The sequence below is a fragment of the Parambassis ranga genome, chromosome 3 (genome assembly GCF_900634625.1).
Source record: "Parambassis ranga chromosome 3, fParRan2.1, whole genome shotgun sequence".
NCBI classification, from domain to species: domain Eukaryota; kingdom Metazoa; phylum Chordata; class Actinopteri; family Ambassidae; genus Parambassis; species Parambassis ranga.
This window is the reverse complement of record NC_041024.1, coordinates 12,201,031-12,222,403: the sequence shown is the minus strand read 5'-3', so window position 1 is coordinate 12,222,403 and position 21,373 is coordinate 12,201,031. Positions and strand designations below refer to the sequence as shown.

At 40.7% G+C, this 21,373-nt stretch overlaps 3 protein-coding genes and 2 non-coding genes across 6 annotated transcripts; all 5 read right to left on the bottom strand.

Annotated features, from left to right (window-relative positions):
• Positions 1 to 2,345: 2,345 nt before the first annotated feature.
• Positions 2,346 to 5,886, bottom strand: rpl13 (ribosomal protein L13). The gene is given in 7 exon segments (XM_028401782.1): positions 2,346 to 2,548; positions 2,921 to 2,977; positions 3,420 to 3,442; positions 3,445 to 3,592; positions 4,421 to 4,562; positions 5,292 to 5,409; positions 5,864 to 5,886. Coding segments are annotated over 6 exon segments (633 nt in total). The 5' UTR covers positions 5,396 to 5,409; positions 5,864 to 5,886; the 3' UTR covers positions 2,346 to 2,389.
• LOC114434013 (small nucleolar RNA MBII-202) lies at positions 2,637 to 2,718 on the bottom strand. The gene has a single exon (XR_003670450.1). It is a non-coding gene; the product is annotated as a small nucleolar RNA MBII-202 (small nucleolar RNA).
• LOC114434014 (small nucleolar RNA MBII-202) lies at positions 3,709 to 3,787 on the bottom strand. The gene has a single exon (XR_003670451.1). It is a non-coding gene; the product is annotated as a small nucleolar RNA MBII-202 (small nucleolar RNA).
• A 1,627-nt stretch (positions 5,887 to 7,513) lies between the features above and the next one.
• On the bottom strand, positions 7,514 to 10,962 carry gcshb (glycine cleavage system protein H (aminomethyl carrier), b). Its single transcript, XM_028402051.1, has 5 exons — positions 10,771 to 10,962; positions 9,798 to 9,877; positions 8,277 to 8,340; positions 8,060 to 8,191; positions 7,514 to 7,927 (listed from the first exon to the last, which is right to left on the bottom strand). Exons 1-5 carry the CDS (start codon positions 10,919 to 10,921, stop codon positions 7,830 to 7,832), a joined length of 525 nt encoding a protein of 174 aa, XP_028257852.1. The 5' UTR covers positions 10,922 to 10,962; the 3' UTR covers positions 7,514 to 7,829.
• A 674-nt stretch (positions 10,963 to 11,636) lies between these two features.
• Positions 11,637 to 17,599, bottom strand: kars1 (lysyl-tRNA synthetase 1). 2 transcript variants are annotated; one of them, XM_028402598.1, is made up of 15 exons: positions 17,466 to 17,554; positions 16,600 to 16,765; positions 16,202 to 16,346; positions 15,950 to 16,115; positions 15,769 to 15,862; positions 15,353 to 15,539; positions 14,979 to 15,104; positions 14,736 to 14,855; positions 14,459 to 14,621; positions 14,133 to 14,306; positions 13,923 to 14,008; positions 13,755 to 13,840; positions 13,548 to 13,674; positions 13,301 to 13,444; positions 11,637 to 12,232 (listed from the first exon to the last, which is right to left on the bottom strand). In XM_028402598.1, exons 2-15 carry the CDS (start codon positions 16,737 to 16,739, stop codon positions 12,158 to 12,160), a joined length of 1,833 nt encoding a protein of 610 aa, XP_028258399.1. In that variant the 5' UTR covers positions 16,740 to 16,765; positions 17,466 to 17,554; the 3' UTR covers positions 11,637 to 12,157. The 2 variants fall into 2 exon arrangements, with proteins under 2 accessions (XP_028258399.1, XP_028258400.1); XM_028402599.1 differs by lacking the exon at positions 16,600 to 16,765 and having other exon boundaries at positions 17,466 to 17,599.
• Between the last annotated feature and the right edge of the window lie 3,774 nt (positions 17,600 to 21,373).

Here is a 21,373-nt window from a genome sequence, read left to right as displayed (position 1 = left end):
GTCATCATTACACCTGCCTTACTGACCTACAAATATTGTGGCCAGAGAGGTCTCAGAGTGAACATAATACACACAGTGCATCACAGGTGCTGACAACGCAAGAAGCTCACGAGCATTGATTGCATTGGGATAGTAAAATACAGTGAAGCGACGTGTTTAAGACATTTTAGTAATTGCAGCAAAAAGAGCAAAGGAAAAAAAAACAGCAGGTCAAAAAAAATCCACAGACCTTGTTGTAAGGCATTTCATGTGCCAGAACACAGTCTGCAGATTTTCTTGAGTAATCGGGTCACTATTTCTGGAAGGAGACTTTTGGCACGTTGAGCTCTACGAAGTAAGTGCTTTCAGTTCTGGTATGAGAGAGACTAGGGAGTGTGTTTCTCCCAATCACTAAAAATCTAAAATAATTATAAAAAACAATATTACATTACATACAAGCTAAACCTTTGGTCCACAAGCCAGCATCTCCAGCAGTGATACATATGTTAGGAGTTGTTTTTGACTCTGTACTTTCATAAGTTATGTGGCGACCATCCAAAACTTGGTTTAAGAGAAAGCTGGAACTGTTCTGTCCCATTAAATTTGTATTTCTGGGATTTTTTTTGTTTTTGCTTTTTTTGCAACACCCTATCTCCCCATCTTAAGGATAAGGAGTCCATTTGCTTTCCTGATCCAGCCATATCAATCACACACTTGTCCAAAACAACTGTCCACTCAGCTTCATTAACTGAATTATTTATGGATATTCAGACTGCTGAAGCACAGAGAGACACTCAAGGAGACAAACACAAGGACATTCAAGTCCCACCTCGTAAACACATTGACATGCTGTAGTCGGGATCATTCTTGAAATTGGCCATCCAACACAGCCATGCATTTAAAATGGGCCATCACCCTCCACAGAGGAGTTCCTCTGCTCCTGTCTTGTTTATTTACAGTTTGTTTTATTCATTCCTATCAGAACACCCCCTAACACGGTTTATAAATGTCTCCGAACCTCTGCTGTTTTAGCAATGCTTCATATTTGCAGTCAGCTTTGGTTCATGTCTGCCGGCACATTACCATCTGTATGAAAATTAAAATTCAGCTTTGCCTCCCACCAGGGGCTGAGTAAGACCGTCCCACTGGGATGGTATTTTTTTTCTGCTCACCTCTCCTGACCTTCCTCTGCCTTGGGGGTTATTGTTGACCTCCACTTCACACTTCACTACCTGAAGCATGAAGTCAACCATGGGTATTTTGTTAAAATTGTGTCAAGTTCATTCAAAGTTTAGACTTTTTCTGGGTTTGTTATTGCTGACTAGACTAAAAAATATATTTAAAGTTTTCCCCTAAAAGATGCTGAGTAACTGACATCATTAAGTACAGTTGAATAGTATGCCAATTAGGCTGCAATGTCAAGCTTAAGGCCTTGACATTGCAGCCTAATAAACGATTTGTGTCTTCATTACTGAGCTAATCTTTGTGCCGCAAGTGACACCTAGTGGTGTCTACATGAGGTTACAAAGAAAAATGCACAGGTGAAAAATATTACTCCAGCTGCCACTTTAAGGTTCAGCTTTTTGGTTACTATTTTATATATATATATTTCAGTAGCTGTGATTTCACCTCTATGATTGCATAAATACAGCCCTACCAAGGGGCTGGGATCTGATTGTGCAGCAGTGGCTCAGTGGTAGAGCAGGGTTGTTGTGTGTCCTTGGGCAAGGCACTTTACCCACATTGCCTCCAGTGCACTCACTAGTGTATGAATGTGTATGAATGGATCGGCGGTGGTCGGAGAGGCCGTAGGCGCACCTTGGCAACCACGTCTCCGTCAGTCCCCCCCTGGGGAGCTGCGGCTACCACTGGTAGCTTACCACTGCCACTGTGTGAATGTGGTGTGAAAGAATAATGCATCTCAATGTAAGCGCTTTGAGTGCCTGCCCAACAGAGCAGAAAAGCACATAAGACCAATGCATTATTATTATTATTATCTGAACCCAGAAGTCATTCTGGCACATGCAAACTTTCTCTAAAAAAACACTACCTCTCTACTTCCCTAAGCAGCCTTCTAGCCTCACAGGACATAGCCTGCATTTACACATGGATCATCTATCCAAGTCCCCCTGCTGCGTCTTTCCAGTTACTGTGCTCACCTTGCTCACATTTGTGTCAAATAGACTGTACTCCACCAGCAGCTTCCTAGAATAAAAGTTTTTTGTGAACTTTTCAGTCACTTTTGAACCCAAGTATTTCCTATTGATGATTAATCACTGAGCTTAGGTTTCAGTGGGCTCTACTATGGTCATCATATTTACCTTTTTGACCTAAACAAGGCTGTAATCATGACATTCTCACGCTACTCTTTTTAAACACTTTATTTTGCAGAGTTCCATAGTGACTACTTTCACTTTTTCTTTTCCACGTCCTGCTCGGCAGCCTCCTTGGCTCTCTTGGCACGAATGCCGAAAAGACGAGCATTGGCGCGGGCCATGCGCAGGCTGGCGAAAGCCTTGAAGTTCTTCTCATCCTCAGAGATAACACGGGCCTTCTCCTTCTTGTGCACCTGAAGAAACAAATGTGACCCTATGAGACACTTAATATATAACTTAACAAATACAAACATGTGTCCAGTTTTGGTGGTTTTAGGTATTATTGATTTTAAAGAGCAGTCATCAGAAAAAGGGTTCAAAGATTTCATCAAAGAAGTACAGAGATTCCGGAGATTTGTCATCAACTGACTGCTTCAATACCAAATGATCAGATAGTTGTTATATTTTGGCCTTACACTGGGCATCACTGACAACATTTTAACTTAAGATTTCACCGTTTCTATTTGATGACATGACAGCAAGTAAACAACTCCAAAGCAATTTGTTTTTTTTTCGTTTTTTTTTTTTCCAATAACATAAGATACTGACGGAGGAATAACACTTACAGTTTTGATGGGCATGACTGGACCACTGAGCTGTGTGGCCATCTTCAGTTCCTCCTCCTGAAACAAACAGTTCATATTTATCAATAACTGACACCAGCAGATATTAATACACATTTTTTTTTTTCAAAGAATCAGAAATTGTGCGAGTTAAATATGTTGGGCTGCACAGTGCAAGAATCCACAACAATCTCAGAATAACAAAAAAAATCCACAGAACACGAGTGAATTTTAGCATTTGATTACATTCAAAAAGTTTACTTGGATAACATATGGTTCATTAGATAAAGATCAATACCCAGGCACTCCAATATAGAAATTGTGATGTGAACAAATCTTGACTGAATATGTGAAGGTGTCAGACCAATGTAAGAAATCAGCCCAATCCCCCAAATCTGGAGTCCTGAACTCCAGATCTCTCCCTGATTTTTGAATGCTTATGGAGCCAATACTTGTTTTGAAGTTTGATGATCTAAAATGGTTTTCATGCAAAGAAACTTACAGTGCTGTCTCCCTTCTTGGGGCAGAAGCCTTCCTGGGGAACAGGATGAGCTTGGAGCGGTATTCCTTCAGGCGCTGCACATTGGCCTGAAGAGACTCTGTGGATCTGTTGCGACGACGGGGATCAACTGCGATGCCAATAGTGCGGGCTGTCTTTTTGTGGATGCCAGCCGCCTGCAGGAGAAGAACAATAGGAGTTAATCAGTAAAACTTATCATTTAGATGACAGGTCATCTACATAGTAAAATACTGAAGTCCCAAATACAACAGTAAAATTGGTTTATGCTTTTGACAACACACAGCAGTCATCAGATAAAGGGTTCAAAGTATTCATCAAGTAAATACAGAGATTCCGGAGATTTGTCATCATCTGACTGCTATGATGTATACACACATTAAGATAGTCCTTGTACCCGTTATCACAGGTCAGCGTTTATTTGCCAAAAGGGGATATAATTCTATTTACATACACAGGTACTTAAAATCTGTCTAAAGTGTACATGTATGAATGGTAATTTCTGCCTGTTATAGTCTGACAGTCTCATATCGATGGCCAAAATGTGAACTCCAAGCTGTGCTTTGTGTTCATCTTACATTCTTCCTTCTTGAAGGAAGCAATTTTAATTTTGTAATGAGATGTAGCATTTACATTAATGGCAAGGCCTAAAGAAATTGGAATAGAAATGCAATTAACAGTACATGGCCTAAAAACCACCAACGAACCCACATTCTGTGAGGTGATGCACATCATTTAGTTGTCTCCCAAAAAAGGGGGAAAAGTAAGGTACACACTGGCAAGAACATCAAGTCTTCACATAGTGTTCTTCTACAGTGCTAAAGTTTTTTTTGGCTATGATTCCTTACTTTAGTGGAGCCTGTTATGCTTTCCAGTCAGTAATACTTGATGTTGTACTGTGGACATCGTGAGACAATGTTTTCAAAACACAGACTTAAAGCAAATATCCAGCCTCAAAACATTTACAGACACCTAGGAAATATTACCTTGAGCTCCTCCAGGGTGAAACCACGTCCACCACGAACCTTGGTATGGTACCTGACAGTGGGACACCTAACCTGTGGCCTCAGTGGTCCAGCAACAGGGCGAGGAGCAATGCGCCGGGCCTTGGCTTGACGAGCCTTTCGCCTTGGGAAATAGCAAAAGGTTAGATATCAAACAACAGTAACCAAGTGCTTCAGTCAAATTAAAAAGGCATGAGAACAACAGTTCTGTATCAATTTTAAGTGCCATTGACCAAATTAAGTGAATAGACAGACAGAAAATGCCCATGTCTATATATATAATAAAGTATATTCTATGTCTCTACAATCATGTCAAAGACATCATATAACAAATAGTTAAGACTTGATATTTACACAGCATAAAGTGTAAATATCTAAAAAAAATCTAGTGCATGTTAATCCTGGCCATAATCAATATCAGGTCTCTAACATATTTCCACTCTCAATACACCAAAGGATACATGGATCTGCCTACACCACATTTTGGCAGATCCAAGAATCACTAGGGCAGACACCTTAAAGTATTTACTTTATATACACAGACATCACCTGAATGAAAATAGTACACACAAGCTCTTACACTCATTGCTTCTACTACACATTTAAACTTGCTCAAGAATGGCTTTCTGTTGCCAGAAGCCCATGTTAACAAAATATTATTCCAGTTCCACAGCAGAAAAACCTAAACTGAACTTGTTCTCAGTGTAGATTTCAAAATGTCCTTTCGTGTATGCTCTAATCTAAACATTTATCTGTAGATCATAAATGTTGGCTCTGCTACTCCTTCATTAGCATCTGGCAGATACGCTAGCCAAACTTAGCGTCTCTCGCTAGCATTCTAGGCATGCCTTACCTGCGGATCTTCCTGGCTGGCTGGTTGAACCAGGTACGCACTCTTTTCTGCCAGTCTTTGTGGAAGTGAGGGTTCAGGATCATTCCATTCCGGCTGGGGGCCATGGCTGCCTGCTTCCCTGCAACACAGCGTGGCAAACAGACATGAGTCGACTGTCATGCCGGCACACTATCCACAGCTACATATGTGATGCTAAGCTAGCCTTTTAACAAGACTAACTGCTAATTAAACACGCCATTCGTGCTACAGACATGTACACAATAGGACTAGTGTTTGTGACAACATACAAATACTTCTTTCTTATTTTATTTTAAATTAACCTGTTAAAACACTGAGCTGCAAAGGCTAATTTGTAACAGCGATGCTAACAGTCACCACTTGACCGGGCATCACCACTAAAACATACGCTAGTAAGCAATTTAACGAGGAAATTTTTGGCAATAATCACATAGTTTAAAAGATGACAAAACGTACTTTTTCTGGATATATATAAAACTGTTCAGTGCCACTAAATTACACAGGATTGATGCAGATAAGTTTGGATTTTTTAGAGATTAATTTCTCATACCTACTAGGGAGGAAAATGGCCGAAAGGAAAAAGGAAGTTGTGAAGTGGTGGATTGTGGGATATGAAACAGCCAGCCAATAGTCGATCAGACACACATTATGAAAGAGTACTGTATACAAGGAAGCATTCCCTCCCACAAAAACGAGTCAATAAATCTTAAATTTAGATAAAATAACCGCGATCATTCAGTTTACGAATTATTTTTACTTTTATAAACTTGGCTATATTTGTATGCAGACGTAGGAAAATCATGAACTCTAGTACACCGAGCAAAGACGGAAATGTAACCAAACCGGAAGTGTCTGGATTATGATTTTTCATCTCTGTCTGGCTAGAACCAAACACGTTTCCTTTTATTTTATTTCATTATATTGTCATATCTTTACAATGTCGTTTATAATGATTGATGATCTTTTCAGCAGCTTTTAGTGTGTAGAAATGAGGTTTGTCCCTTAGAAAATGGAAAGATTTATTAGTATTTTCAATGAATGGTTTCAGTGATTTGTGAACATAGGATACTTTGAACTGTCAAAGTGTCCATGCAATAAAACCGTAGTGCCTCACTATCGTACTTAATTGGATATTATGTTAGTTTCAGAAGTTATTTGCTATTCTTAAAATGGATTTTGCATGGTGGTCCTAATAATGCGAATCATTTCATGTTTATGGGTTCACAAACCTGATCCTTTAAAAACAGCAATGAAATTTGTGCATTGACCACTAGATGTAGATCTACCACTTCTCAGTACCAGTAGGACTCTAGCATTGTAAAGTGTCTGTGGGTGTATTGACAGGAGCTCATTTATTTCAGCCGCTACAAAGGAAAACAAGGTTGAGTGTACTGTACACAGGACTTGACACAACACCATATTGTAATCAGAGATGTGCTGCTCAGTATATTAATGTATTTTATTCACTCAGTGCATGTTGAAAACAAGCCTGTGTTGTTGTTCATGTGTTTAGAGAATAAATGTGATTGAATACAAACATTAGTCTCCCTGAATCATCAATAACCTTATTACAAACTCTGTATCATCTGTTCACACATGGATAAAATTCATGTGCACCTTTACACCTCTCAATCTCAATCTTGATCTCAATCCTGCCTGAACTTGTCTTCTCCCCTGAGTAACTATGTCTCATACAAACACACTGCTCATTCTGAAATACTAGAAATCTAAGTACACACCTCTCATAAAGCTTTCAAGGGGGGTTAACAGCATCATGTTTTATCTTGGAGCAGGACACTTGTAAAGAATATGTACAATAACCCAACAATATATATATACTATACATGTGTTTAAATTAATAGAATGGTTGTTTTAGCCAGAATTACAAGTTATAGCTTCTCAGCCCAGGAGTGCAGTTTTTTTGTTCACTGAGTTTCCAAGCACTGCTGCATTAATCATTGATCAGCTCACTTCTGCTATCTCAGCCTATCATCACCTGAGGGCAAAGGTCAAGGTGCGCAGAACAAGCAAAAAGAAGCAGCATGCCCTGTCAGCACATGTACACCAACATGATATGAACATATCTGTCCAATCATAAACCTTTTGAAGTACAATACACTGCTCTATATTTACTAGAGAGAATGTGAGATTACTTCTAAAAATGGCATTGTAAAATAAGGATCAAAAAAGAATCATCACAAGTGTTTCAACTTAGACCAGATTTTATTAAAAGAATTTCCAGTCTTGTAGCACATCTGTGCACATTTAAAAAGTGGAGCAAAGCACCAGAAACAAGACCCAATAAAACCAAAAGATCTTGAGATTAACAGCCCTTTAGATTTGCTAGAGGCTAAACACACCCTAACCTTCTAAGTGGAAGTTGTTACAGAACATTTAAAAAATTATTTTGATAGCACAATTCCAGTATCAAAATAAATACCACAGATAAAGATTGCTCAAGTTGTTAGTACTGCCTACTAATCTTTGATTCCAGTTACATGACAGAGCAGCACAGTGAGTTCATTCTTCAAGTGACTTAATAAATTTATCATATGCAGCCTGGTCCATGAGGCCATCAAGTTCTTCAGGCTTTTCGATGGTCATCTTGAGTATCCATCCTGAAAGAATGCGTTTTATATGAACCGGTTGCAACATTATTCTGGTTTGGCAACTTTTACATCATCTGCCTTGGCAACAAATCTATGGGAGAATTTCCAAGTAATGGTTGGGAAGGACTCTGTGACGCCTACCTGCTGCATAGCAATCTTTATTTACCAATCCAGGATTTTCTGCCAGCTCTGTGTTGATTTCAGTCACTTCTCCTGTTAATGGTGAGTACAGCTCACTGGCAGCCTTCACACTTTCCAAGGCACCAAACTCCTCTACAACACACAAACACAACATTGTTTTCTTCACACTGATTGAACCTATTATTTATTAAGTGTGCATTGCCTTTCAGGCTCTTACCCATTTGTTCCAGTCTTTGGCCAACTTCAGGAAGTCCACAGTAAACCACATCACCTAGGGCTTCCTGAAACGATGCATCAACACATTAGTCTTCAAAAATCATTCTGTGGAATGCTGGTTATTAAATAGCTGTACTTTTTATAGTAGTTTTAATTAAAGGTCATACGAACAGGAAACATAAGAAGTGATACATATTCCCCTACAACTTTCACAGTCCTGCAGGGGTGGTAGGTTTAAATCCCAGAACGTAATTGATCTTCTTTCATATAAGGCCACAGACTTATCAATCACAATTTACTGTGCATAAGTGGAGCCTTATGTCACATTTAGTACTGTAGTGGAAATATGCAGCAGCAACATGGTGTAAAAAAGAGCCCCAATCGTTACAACCACTAACATTAACCAAATATCACATCTGAGATTTTTATTTTTAAAAGATAGTACACGTCCTGTTCTGTAGGTGCCACCAAGTTATTGCTAATTCCTAAAATATCTAGCTGATACTAATCAGTTAAAGTAATTGACAATAGATAAAAAGAAATATAATTATCAAATACATTTAAAATCACGTTCTTAGTCACACACAACACCTTAGTGAGCAAGAAGAACACAATGTTATGGTTGTTTTAAAACAAAGAGCTATCAGTCAGAAGAAAATGTACTAATTAAAGCAATCATCCCTCAGGATCATGAGCCTACTTTACAATGCTGTTGAATCGGGCAGGTGAAGCTACAGGAATAACAAAGCCACATGGAGTACTGACATTACTAAACCACGATGCACTGCATATCTCATTGACACACTCCTACAACGATCTGTTACCTCCTAAAGAAACAGTTACAAGATGTTTTACTACTTTTTTTCTGGCTTTAATGAGAAGCTGTCCAAGATAACAAAACTATTTTTAGATGCCTGTTACACAGTAGGCAGCTGGTGACCTGGTCTATGACGATTATTTGCAACATTATTTAAACAAATGTACACTAAAACACAGACATGGGGTTGTACTACCACCCATTTAATAAAGTCTAAACGAACATAAAGTATGTTAAAATATAATGCTCTGAGATAACCTAATGGCAGTAAAAGACGGTTGCTAAAAGCTTATTTAGTTTACAGCATAAGCTTCCTCTGCAGAGAAACAAATGCAGCACATAAAAAGGCTAAGTTCACAATCTGGCATGACAAAACACAATTCTATTGGTAGCACAAGAAAACAAAACTTTGAATTTCACTACGGAGGCAAATCTCAGCTATCATTCAAAGCTTTCTATGGTGCAGCTTCGGTCGTGGAAATTTCCTGCAAACCTCTGCAGTGTGCCAGTGATCAATTGTCTCAAACAATAGCCATAAAGCAGTAAATTAGTCTGTTTTTATAGTGGATCCGCTGAGGGCAAAGAGCAGAGCTGAACTGTACAGACATTAGCATATCACTATTTTTTGTTTTGCCATCTGTAAACCTCTGAACCAAGTGTGTCATAATTCATTGATTAGTACAAAGACAAAAACCTGCAACCTACCTGAGCATAACTGCTGATACCGACGGTGCCAATTCCACCTTCCACCTGCACCCATTCATGCTTATCTGTGAACTTCAGGGCTACAGGGGGGACAAGGGAAGGAGTTCAAAAATATGAATCAGAACAAAACTTTAACAGCAACATTAGTGTGATGGTAGAATGCTGCACTATAGACCAGGGTAAAGTGTGTTATTACTGACGGTTTGCCAATCAAAATTCAGGTGGAGAACCATCATTGTGTAAAAAGGTGCAAATAGATTTTAAAAAGCAGAGTCACAGCTTTCTGATCGCTCAGCTCCCGCTGTCATCTTTGAAATACCCTGAAAGAAGCACTGTAATGCCTCAACAATCTCCACTGCTGGCATCAGACCATGCAGAAAAATACAGGTTTGAACCAGATTGTGAACTGTGCAAGATGCTGATGCATGAGCCATGTCAGTGCTGACAGCCGAATGTTAAAGGCTGTTGTAGACATTATATTTTTTATGCATTTTATTTCAACAGGCATATTTGTTCTTCACAAAAAATAAACTATATTTTGTACAAAAGAATTCATTTTTGTTAACACATGACAGTCACAGCCCCTCAGCTATTTAATGACAAATGTCCACCAGTATGATCTGGTTCAATAAGCTGCTGCTTCCTTTGCACGAGACCTAATTATCATCTCAATTTGGAGCTCGTGCTCTGACTGCCGGTCACTCACATGAAAATGCCCACTTTAGCCAAGGTAACATGTGGCAGCTAATTATCTGGAGGCTCCTTAAGTTTCTGAGCGCAGTCACCCAACTTAAAAACAATCTGTGAGGTGCCCCCTCTCTGCATTCCTCTGAGGGCAAAGTGACACAAACTGAGTTTTTTTTCTGCCATTACAGTCACACAGGAATGTGTGACCACTAGTCCGCATGTACCACTTACACCACCAGCCAGCCAGCCAGCCATTATTATTATTATGGTATGTTTTTAATTTTACCTGTGGACAAGGCCGAGGTCGAGCTCAGTGTTCGCGGTGAGCCGCTCCTCCACAGCAGCCGAGTGGCGGAAACCTGCGCTGCTGACGGGAGCTGAGGCAGCCTCGGCGAAAAGTTTGCAGAGAGGCACCGCAGCGCTGCTCTCATCGCCATCTTCACTCACTGTGGACCGACTGTCTAATCGAGTGCACATACACTTGACCGCGGGAGCGCGCACCATCCCACTGGTTGCGAGTTCCCGTAGGGGTGGAGGAGGAGGAAGGGGGGTTGACCCAAGTTCAAAAGCAAACACAGAAAAAAATCGAAACTATTTATAATAGTTGGCTGAAATTAACTTGATAACAACAACTATTATTATTATTATCATTATCAACAGGCTACGGATATTTAAACACATAATATTCCCAGAAATAAAGGGACGATCAGAATTCACCCGCATCAGAGGTGTGTTTTTTTTCCTTTAGTGCTGTTGTGTCTCCTTCCTGTGCTGATTTCTTGTATCTTGTCCTTGGCAGACAGAACAGATGGGTGATGCAGGAAGTAAAATAAATTGGAGTGAATTTTTTTTATTGCAGGATTATAAAGCTAAAGTCCTACACCACATGCTCTTCCAAGTGGAAGAATCTAGTTTCTTTACTTCAAATACCCTAAAAACAGCTCCAGATATTTGATCAAATTGTGTCACAGTATTTGGTTTGAGTTTTCAGAATTGTTTTTTCTGCTTGTTGAAGTTTCATTTTCATATCTTTATCTGCTCCTAACAAACCTTAAAATAATGCACTCTTCACAGTTCAGTTTTAAAAACAACTCTTCTGATGACCCACTTAACTTTGTAAGGTTTGTAAACAGACCACAGACAGAACACACATAGATTCTTATGTACTTTATTCAGACACAGCCATGTTTAGACTTCTTGGCAGAGGAACATTGAAATTGTGGAGTTCACCTTGAAAAGAGGCATAGAAAACAAACAGACCAGGTAAAAACATGAATATACTCAGACCACTTAAAACATTACAGGGGCTTGAGCTTTGTCATTACATGGTGTGTATATGGCTGTCAGTATCACACACACCCCCTCCTGTGGATCAAAGTGTATTCAGAAGCATTACATCCAAGTCATAAAGCAGCAGAACAAATGACTTCCTGATCGAGTACCATCCAAAGAGGATTAAAATGTCTCCTTACAGCCAAAGCAAGTATAAGAAATACAAAAGAAGAAAAGAGTATTCATCACTGTTCATCAGTAAATCAGGAATTTGAGACAAGATGACTTTCCTTAATGATCTGACATGTCAACATTGATAAAACACAAAACCAGCAGATTCCTCTGAAGCCCACAGTGAGGTAAATGCTCCTGCAGAGATGTGACAGCAGGAGGTCCTGTCATTAAACAGAGGTTCCCTCTGAGGGCTCTGAAGTCTTATTGTCATCAGGCTTCATGGCTGGGAACAGCAGCACCTCCTGTTGAAGAGCAAAACTATTAGACCAGGTCATTCTCTCTTACATAAACATAAATGGAGAGAGCTTGTTGTAACTGACTGACTTTGCACAAGATTTAGCTTTTCAGAATTGCACACACAGGTTTCAACCACACCTCTTCCAAAGTCAAATGTAAAGCATGTTAAAGGACTATTTTTCTAGCATTTCAAGCACCAAACAGTAATGGACACAAAATTATTTTTCATTAAGAGATGGTATAATGCCATTGTTTGTTTTTATTGTGTTGGTACTTTTGAGTAAAAGTATAGATATTCTACCAGAAATGACTAGTACGCAATTTAATGCCACAAATCCCACCATGAATAAAGAGGATAGAGGGATGGATTCTCAGTCTCTTTACTTATGCAGATAGAGGGAGTGGTGTAGAACAACAGAACAAACATTAGTTTAACTTGAAGTAATAACCATAACTACAGTCGAATGGCCACCAGGCTCTGTGTATTCAAAATAAGTAATTCTCCTTTTAGCACAAAGCTCAAACATTTATAAAAGAACAAAAAACATATATGTAACAAACTGTTTCCTGTCCATACTGGAAATGTGTAACAACATTCACCATTATGTACAGCGCATAGAGCGCTCAGGGAGGGTGATGATGCTTCCGGGTATTAGTCAAATTCCCCAAATACAAATAGTGAAGAATTGAGAAGGGTTGTGGATTGCAAAAAAAAAATGTGACAACTTTGCTATTGTAAAGTCAATACTTAACCACACACTGCCTTGTTATTCATTGGGCTATCATTTGGTGAATGTTTTATTCATGGTTCTATGATATAGATAGCATGTTGTTATGAAACTAATACCATTGCTCTTTCAAGCATTTTCAAGCACTTGGTGCAAAATTTAAGCATTTCTAAGGATTTTAAGCATTTTCAAACCCTGTGTTCTATTTTATTCTATGCCATCTGTAACATCAGGTTTAAAATGAATAACTTTTCCAGCACAAGCCCTATTTACTGGTTGCGACACCCTCAAAGTAGTACCTTTTTTCCAGACACGCTAAAATGTGCTCATACGTTAAGACTTTACCTTGATGTTGTTGGAGTCGGTGAGGAACATGGTGAGGCGGTCGATACCCATTCCCCAGCCAGCAGTTGGTGGCAGACCGTATTCCAGTGCTTTGCAGAAGGTGTCATCAATGAACATGGCTTCATCATCACCCTCAGCTTTGGCCTAAAAAAGATCCAGATCAGATGATTAACTTGCAGTATACACTTGGTATAATGTACTGATAATGTACAGCATCCAGGTAGGAGTGAGCCGTTTTTATACACACCTTAGCTTGCTGCTCAAAAAGCTCCCTCTGTCTAATGGGATCATTTAACTCAGTGTAAGCATTGCAGATTTCTTTCTTCATCACAAACAGCTCAAAACGCTCCGTCAGGCCTTTCTGTGATCTGTGCCTGTAACAATCGCTGGATTGTCAGTATGAACTTCAAAACTACAATTTTAAAAAATTATGACAAAACAAAGCTTCTCTCACCATTTCGCAAGGGGGCTCATGATTTGAGGGTGATCACAGATAAACGTTGGGTTGATACATGTGACCTCCAGGAAATCTCCAACCAACTACAGGAACATAAAAGCCAGAGTTAACAGCAACAACAACTAAATGTAAAGAGGGGCAGACTGATGTCCATCAATAAGGCACCTTGTCGAGGAGGCGAGCTGTGGTCCTGGGAGGAGGACATTCAACTCCTCTCTGTGCACACAAGTCATCGAAGAATTTACGTGTCTCTGGAAACAAAAATGTGGAAGACAAACAGTTCATTTAATGTAACTCATGGAAGCAGTAACGGCAGTTCCTAAAGAAAGAGTTAACATAAAAAAAATATTTTTCCTGTATCTTTGCAAATCTTACCATCAGTGTCATAGCTGTCAGTGGGAGGGAATTTGACACCCATAATTTTCTCCAGATCGTGCGTCATGCTCACTCTTTTGAAAGGCGGAGTGAAGTCAATCTCGTAGGCCTGTCCCTCTGGACCATCAGGATGATAAGTCACCTTGTAGCCTCCAGTGACATGCTTCACCATTCCTGATAGAACAGGGAACTAGTGAGCTCAGGGAAATTAGACTGTACTCGATAAGGGAAAGTTATATTTTAATATATACAATATGTTTTCTACCGACACCTTTTTTGCAGCAAGATTTAGTTGTATTGTGAGGTGAGGTTGTGTTTTTACATACCTGAGAGCAGTTTCTCTGTGATGTCCATCAAGTCATGGTAATCAGCATATGCCATATAGAATTCACAGGTTGTGAACTCTGGATTATGAGTAAGATCAATGCCTTCATTTCTGAACTGACGGCCAACTTCATACACTCTGTCTATTCCACCAACCACAAGCATCTGTGAGAGAGACATTAGGTATAACAAACTGTTTTTTTTAACAATATTTATAGTCAATAATTTAGAAGGGGCTCAGCAGTAAAATACTCTCCTACAGAAAAGCATCACATTTACCTTGTGGTAGAGCTCAGGGGCGATCCTCATGTACAGGTTCATATCCAGCTCATTGTGGTAAGTAACAAATGGGCGGGCTACTGCTCCACCAGGAATAATATTCATCATTGGTGTTTCAATCTAAAGCAATCAAACATGAGTCAGCAAAGATGCACGTCCTGACTAACTTTAACTGTCTCAAGAGGAACCAGCAATTACCGGGAGGTCAATTTTAATCTCTCAATACATTACACCACATCTTACCTCCAAAAAGCCCATCTGGTCAAGGAAGCTGCGGAGGTATGAGATGATTTTCGAGCGATTTATGAACTTCTGTCGCACATAGTCATTGAGAATCAGATCCAAGTAGCGCTGACGGAATCGTGTTTCCTTTAAGAGAGAAAATTACTAGGTGTGAAAAAAATGCTCATGGTAAGCTTGGTTTGTAACACAATTTAAGACCAGTAATAATGTAACATGATGCATCTGACATCTGTGAGTAGCAGACTGCAGGTCAACTCTCTAGCTGTAAAAACTAAAAATTGTATGGATGAATGCTCTAGCTGTCTGTCTGCCATTAATGTTCTATAAGTGGTGCTTTCAGATGCAAGTCATTCATCACAAAAACGAGCTGCCACCTTATCTTTGAGGCCAAAGTGGAGGTGGGGCAACATGTGCAGACATGGTGACAGAAGAGTCATCTCAATTGGAATGATGCTCAGTTCTCCCTTTTTTGTTTTCCCTGGGTTACCACGGACACCAATGATGTCACCACGGCGCAGTTTGTTGTTGATGGCCACAAAGTCCTCCTCTGACTTGTAGTTCCTGACAGAGAAACACATAAATCACTGCTGTATGAAGTGCCCACAGTAACAGATTACAGTACAAGTGCTACTTCAATCAAACATATAACTAAAGTCTGACTGCTTTGCAGTAATCAAACTAATTATATTGATAATCTAGCTCACTGTAGCAGTGATGAGTGCTTATGGCCATGTACTGCCATACTGCCCCTGATACAGTGTACACAAAACAGTCAGTTATGACTTCATACCTTGAGTTTGCCATAACTTGCAACTTGACACCTTCACCTCGCAAGTCATAGAAAAGCAACTTGGCACCAGATTCCCTCTTGGCGTGGATGCGGCCTGCAAAAATATTTTACATTTCACAGAGGAACCACAGCTGGACTACATGGGCAGCAAACAAAAATGATAAAGAACTATTTCTGGTACCTGCAATACTGAGAACAACATCTGTCAGCTGGTCTCCAGGCTGTAGATGATTGTACGTCTCAATGAACTCTGTGAGTGACAGGTCCACATGATACTTGTGGGGGTATGGGTCCTCTTTGGTGCCTTTCAGGTCCTGGATGGCCTGAGAGCGGATCTTGAAGTATTGCTAGGTTAAAAACGACAGTGATTGTTTTAATACAAAAATAAGGGTTAGTTAGTAAACATGTATAATGATCATTAAAGAAATCTCACATTTGGGTCAAGAGTCTCCTCATCCAACCCACAAGCATTTTGTACTTCCTGGTTGTTGGACTCTTTCTTTTGCTGAACCTGCTCTTTGGACTTTGCTTCTTTCTCAGCTGCCTTCTTCTCAGCTTTCATTCGCCTCTTCTGCTCACTGATATAAACAAAGGAGGGATCAAACATGAGTTAGATTTGGCTGTTTATGACTTCCCAGAATATATACCCTGAAAGGTGCACAAGGAAATTAGTGCATTTTTCTGTGTTCTGGTCTCTCGATTCTACACAATAACACACCACAATCTACAAATAACAGATGAACAACAAACTCTCATGCATAAAGAGGAAGGAGGACAAAACGATGACAAAAGGTTGGTTGTTTTTCTCGCTGGAATGGAAAAGCCACCAACCTTTTGTCACCTCTCCAACGGTTCCCGTAAATTTGAGCAGGGCCTGTGGCAGCACATGGGGGTGCATATCTTAACCACTGTCCCCTGACCGCAAAGGCTTGGCAAAGCTGCTGCCTGGCTGCCCTGACCAGACACAGCATACTGCACTACCAGTCAGCAGACAGACCTAAGAAAAAGACATATTTACAAAGGTAGGGTACAGCAGGTACACTTCCCTACATTTACTCTGAGCACTGCTGGGAAGGGTAAGTAAACCAATTAAACATGAACTGCCCTTAACAATAATAATCAGCAAACAGATTAAACAACTGTTTGTGTTTCCAGTGGTTAGCAAGGCGGATGTGACAACTTTCCACCATGGTTTCCACAGTGTCTCTGTTAGCTTGCAAAGAAAGTCCGGACGTGAGAACAAAAACGCAGTTAGCCTTGTTTGGGATTTTTATCCACACTTTTGTACGCTTAAAGCACATAATGACTTTACGGTCTACACCTAAAATGCCACAGTAGCGTTTGAACCAGCTGCTTTAAAACCATAACTTGATGATTGAAATGAAGCCGGGGAATTGCATGAGCTAAACGTAAAGGATGTTGGAACTTGTAGTTTATTGTGATTTGCAACACACGCAAACGTAAGTGATTTCATTATGTTTAGGACTACAACTACCAGCGTCACAAACGAACTGAATTCTGGGATAGGTAGGTCTATAACGTGCCTCCATATGGGACCTTCACTATGCTTTAATTTAACGACCTGGTCATCACAGTAAAAATACTAGTAACTGTCAAACAAACAGCATATTTATGAAAAGCACAGCACAAGAGGACCAGAATGGTTAAAATGCGACTGAAGAAATTAATATCCTCACTTTTTGCTGAGTTTCCCTTCGTCCGCCGCTGTCACGTCGGCCATGTTCTTGATGTTGCGTTCGGAAAGAAATTGCTGGTGCGTTTGGGGACCGTGGGAAATAATTTGATCCCACAAGACTCCGCCGACGACGTTTGTCAGTCGGTTGTACTGCAGCGTCTACAAAATCAAGATCAGATAGGGACATTTAAATCAACATCTACCTTATTAAGGCACATTCCTTTTAGTTTGTGTTAGGTGAAATGTTAGAAACTGTCAGAGTAGTTGCTATAGCTGCACTACAACTGCGCATGCTCCGCAGTTGCGCCATTCATCTATACATCTAACAGTCATGAACAACTATTACAGTACAGACACATAACACGGTACCTTAAACTTCCCACACTCACATCAGGAAATAAAGTTTTGTACTGCAAAATCATACACCTCCCACTTGGCTTACTGATCCTGAGATCCAAGTAGGCCACCATTGCATGTCCGCTGGATGAAATACCCACGTCCAATCAGTTCCTGTGGCTGCTGCCTTCTGAATCTGATCCCTGTTAACGTCCGTTAGAAACTCATACAGTTCCTGTAACATCGGTCTGGCACCCACAAAGTTGGTGCCTTGATCTGACCAGGGCTTCCGTGGGTGGCCCCTGAGGACTGTGAAGCGCTGATACGTTTTTAGGAATCCTTCTGTGGACAGATCTTCCACTATGTCCGCATGCATAGCCCTGGAAGCCATACAGCTGAACACCACCCCCCCACACTTTCATCTTTGTTCTCCATTTTACAGCACCTCTGATGACATATGGGCCGACAGTGTCGTGAACTCGAAAGGTGCAGCAGGCTTAGTCCGTTCGAGTAGAAGCTCACTCATTACCTGTTTGCACATCTTTGCTTTGGTTTTCTGACAGTGCATGCAAGAGTCAATGATGTTCCTTGGCCCCTGTACCACCCATGCTTTAGATCTTACCCGAAGAACTGTACCCGCGACGCCTTCGTGGTTAGTTTCATGGGCTTCCCGTGTGAGAAGGGTGCTGACCCAGGCAATGTAGGAAAGCAGGGGTACTCCAACCCCCTCATGGGTAAAGGCTTGAAACCTGCCATAGCATCTAAGGAGCCCTGAAGCTTCATCCCTGCTAACAACGAGCCTATCCAGTGTCATCACAGGAAATGTTACTTCCTAGGCTGCCAGGCACAATTCTTGGAACGCAGACTCGAGATCTTCCACTGTCGGTACTACCTCCCACTTTGACAGTATGGAGGCTCTCCCAATACAAGCCAACCACTTCTTCACAGCTCTGTGGACATAACTTGATCTTGATCTACAAGACCAGCTCCTGCGCAATGCATCCCGCCGGTTTGTCACCCATGTTCACCCTCACAATAGCATAGACCTCAGTCTCATCCTCTGGTGAGTCCCTCCACAAGAATCGATGCACATGGGCCTTTTGCTACTGGTGTAGTCACTGAGTGTGGATTAGGTGCAATTAGATGGCTCACCCACCACACAGGTCCTTTCCAACTATCCATCATGTCCTTGGTGAGCTTAATGGCAGCTCCTCTTGCCACCATCTCGTGGACTTGTCTCTTGTAGGCCTCTTTCCACAGGGGGTCTTTCGTCAGCCATTTCTCTGTCCTCAGAAACGTTGCTTCTACAGCCTTCCGGTTGTTGGGAAGAGAAGCTGGGTCTTCCTTCCAAGGATACTTAGCATCTCAGTGAGGCTGGTTGCTGTGGGTGTCACTCTCTTTGAAGGTCAGGGCCGTCCTTATTATCTCCAACTCCATCTCGACGGCTAGGGACATCTCCTTTCCTCCTGGTGGGCATTTTCCACAACGACATCCTCCGCAGATGGGAACACAGGCAGCTCCGATGGTGTCCCATTTTAACCACTCAAGGACCTCCTTATTGCACGTCGCTGTTCTACCGACCACCACCTATTTTCCTTGCTCCAAGCGGTTTCCCATTTTTTCCACACAGTGTTCCTCCACTTTAACAGCGACTGCCCTCATGGAGTGTGCGAAGTGCATCTTCGAGTGTTGTGTGGTCACCTCCACTCCTTCCTTGCACTGATTAGTAGATCAATCTTCTCTGGGCGAGCCAGTTCTCCTGGCTTAACTTCAGAGAAAAACTGCTCCAGTTGTCCAGAGGTCACCACGTGATCCACTTTAGCAATGTCTTCCAACCCGTAGCAGGTCGTCTCGTGGAACTTTAAGGTTCTTCGTGGGGTCCACACCTTTATTGTCACAAGATACCTTTTTGTTTTAACCCGCACCTTCATTTTGCCCACACCATACATAACAAGTGAGATTGTCTCGCCAACCAGTCCGAGCCTTTCTGCAGCATGATGTGCAATATAATTGGTATCAGAGGCAAGATTAACCAAGGCTCCAAGGCTGTCCCCTCTCTTTGCCGTGACAGGTACGAGCATCATAAGGACTGGATGCTCCCTTAAACCACTCCGTTCTATCCGGCCTTTGCCAGAACATGTCTTTGACGTTTCCTTGTTTGTACAGGCTCTTCGGACAGCTTGTCCTTCTTTGGATTGGTCACTCTCAGACCTGGTCCCGCCTTCACGGACATCAGTTTTTCCCTTCAGTAGAATTTCCGGTCACAGACCGAAAGATTAAAGCAGGCCGATACCATTGTGTAATATTTTCTTGTAAGTTGTTATAATTGTACACTTCGTTGGAATAATGTATTGCAATCATTGTGCAAATTATTCAGCTTCCTGAATAATTCCTGAATTCAGCTTCATTTAATCTAATACAGTAACACTGACTATATGGAGTTATTGGATTGAATTATATATTTTAATAATTAATCACACAAGTACAGCTTTGAAAACAACCTAACTACAGTCATCGGTTATCATCTGTCTCCAACTCTTACAGACTTGCTTCTATCTATCTTGTGCAATTTCCCCATTGTGGGACTAATAAAGGTATGCTTAATCTTAATCACAGCTTCCTTAATACAAGCTGAACTTTATAGCTAACTGTAGTTTCAGCAGGCAGTTTAATACCGTTTATATCTATATTTGATATAACAGACACGATGACCATCCTTTAATGCTTTTGTCGCTTTGATGACAGCTCCTATTTCTTCACACTTTAGATTTTCCTAAAACTACAGACTGCTGCATCACACACTGTCCAGTATTTATCAAGTATTATTGTTCCTCCAGTGCACCATTTCTTCTGTATAATTATTATTAGCAGTTATTACTGAAGATGCCCCCTACAAATATTCAAACTTAGCTTACTGTAAATTCAGTTGTAGGCTGATTCATCACTCTTTCATATCTCCAGTGTTGTTGATGGATAACCAACTTTATATATATTATTTAGTTTTTTAATGAACAATAAATGCCCTGAAGCTCTGAAGTGTATTGTTTTTACACTGCACATCTGGTTTGAATCTTCATCAACTGTAACCTAAACATCACAGGGACTATACAAGAACAACCTCATGGAGGCTTCAGTGGTGTTTGTAATAATAATATTACTTCAGTTCTGCTGAAGAAGCCAGTTCAACAGAATTGAAGAAGCCACTTGGGGGAGTGGCGAAACGTCTTCAAAAACAATCCTTGAGTCCAGTTGCCTCGATTTAAACTCTTGGAAATTACTATGACCTGGATGAATGAGAGCATCCACAGATATAACTATTAAAGTCAAACACATAACATAGTACTTTAAACTTCCCACACCCACATTAGGAAATAAAGTTTTCTACTGGAAAATCCTACACTGAACTCTATGTACACCTGAACGCTGCATCCTCACTATAGCTGTTGGATGTGTGTTTGTGCTTTAGGACAACATACAACAAACATGCACAGGGAAGCCTAAATATGTGAACTACCACCACAATTGCAGGTAGCAACTGCAACTAATATGTTAGAACCATGGTGTATCATTATA

What these genes read in the sequence shown, in the direction of transcription:
- gcshb (XM_028402051.1), bottom strand. Translation starts at nt 10,921, where the DNA reads ATGGCGATGAGAGCAGCGCTGCGGTGCCTCTCTGCAAACTTTTCGCCG. An exon ending in CCAAAGACTGGAACAAATGG is followed by an intron (nt 8,192 to 8,276) that starts GTAAGAGCCTGA and finishes TGTGTGTTGTAG; the next exon opens with AGGAGTTTGGTGCCTTGGAA. An exon ending in TAAAGATTGCTATGCAGCAG is followed by an intron (nt 7,928 to 8,059) that starts GTAGGCGTCACA and finishes GCATTCTTTCAG; the next exon opens with GATGGATACTCAAGATGACC.
- kars1 (XM_028402598.1), bottom strand. Translation starts at nt 16,739, where the DNA reads ATGCTGTGTCTGGTCAGGGCAGCCAGGCAGCAGCTTTGCCAAGCCTTT. An exon ending in CACAGAGAAACTGCTCTCAG is followed by an intron (nt 14,307 to 14,458) that starts GTATGTAAAAAC and finishes CTGTTCTATCAG; the next exon opens with GAATGGTGAAGCATGTCACT. An exon ending in ATGAGCCCCCTTGCGAAATG is followed by an intron (nt 13,675 to 13,754) that starts GTGAGAGAAGCT and finishes CGATTGTTACAG; the next exon opens with GCACAGATCACAGAAAGGCC.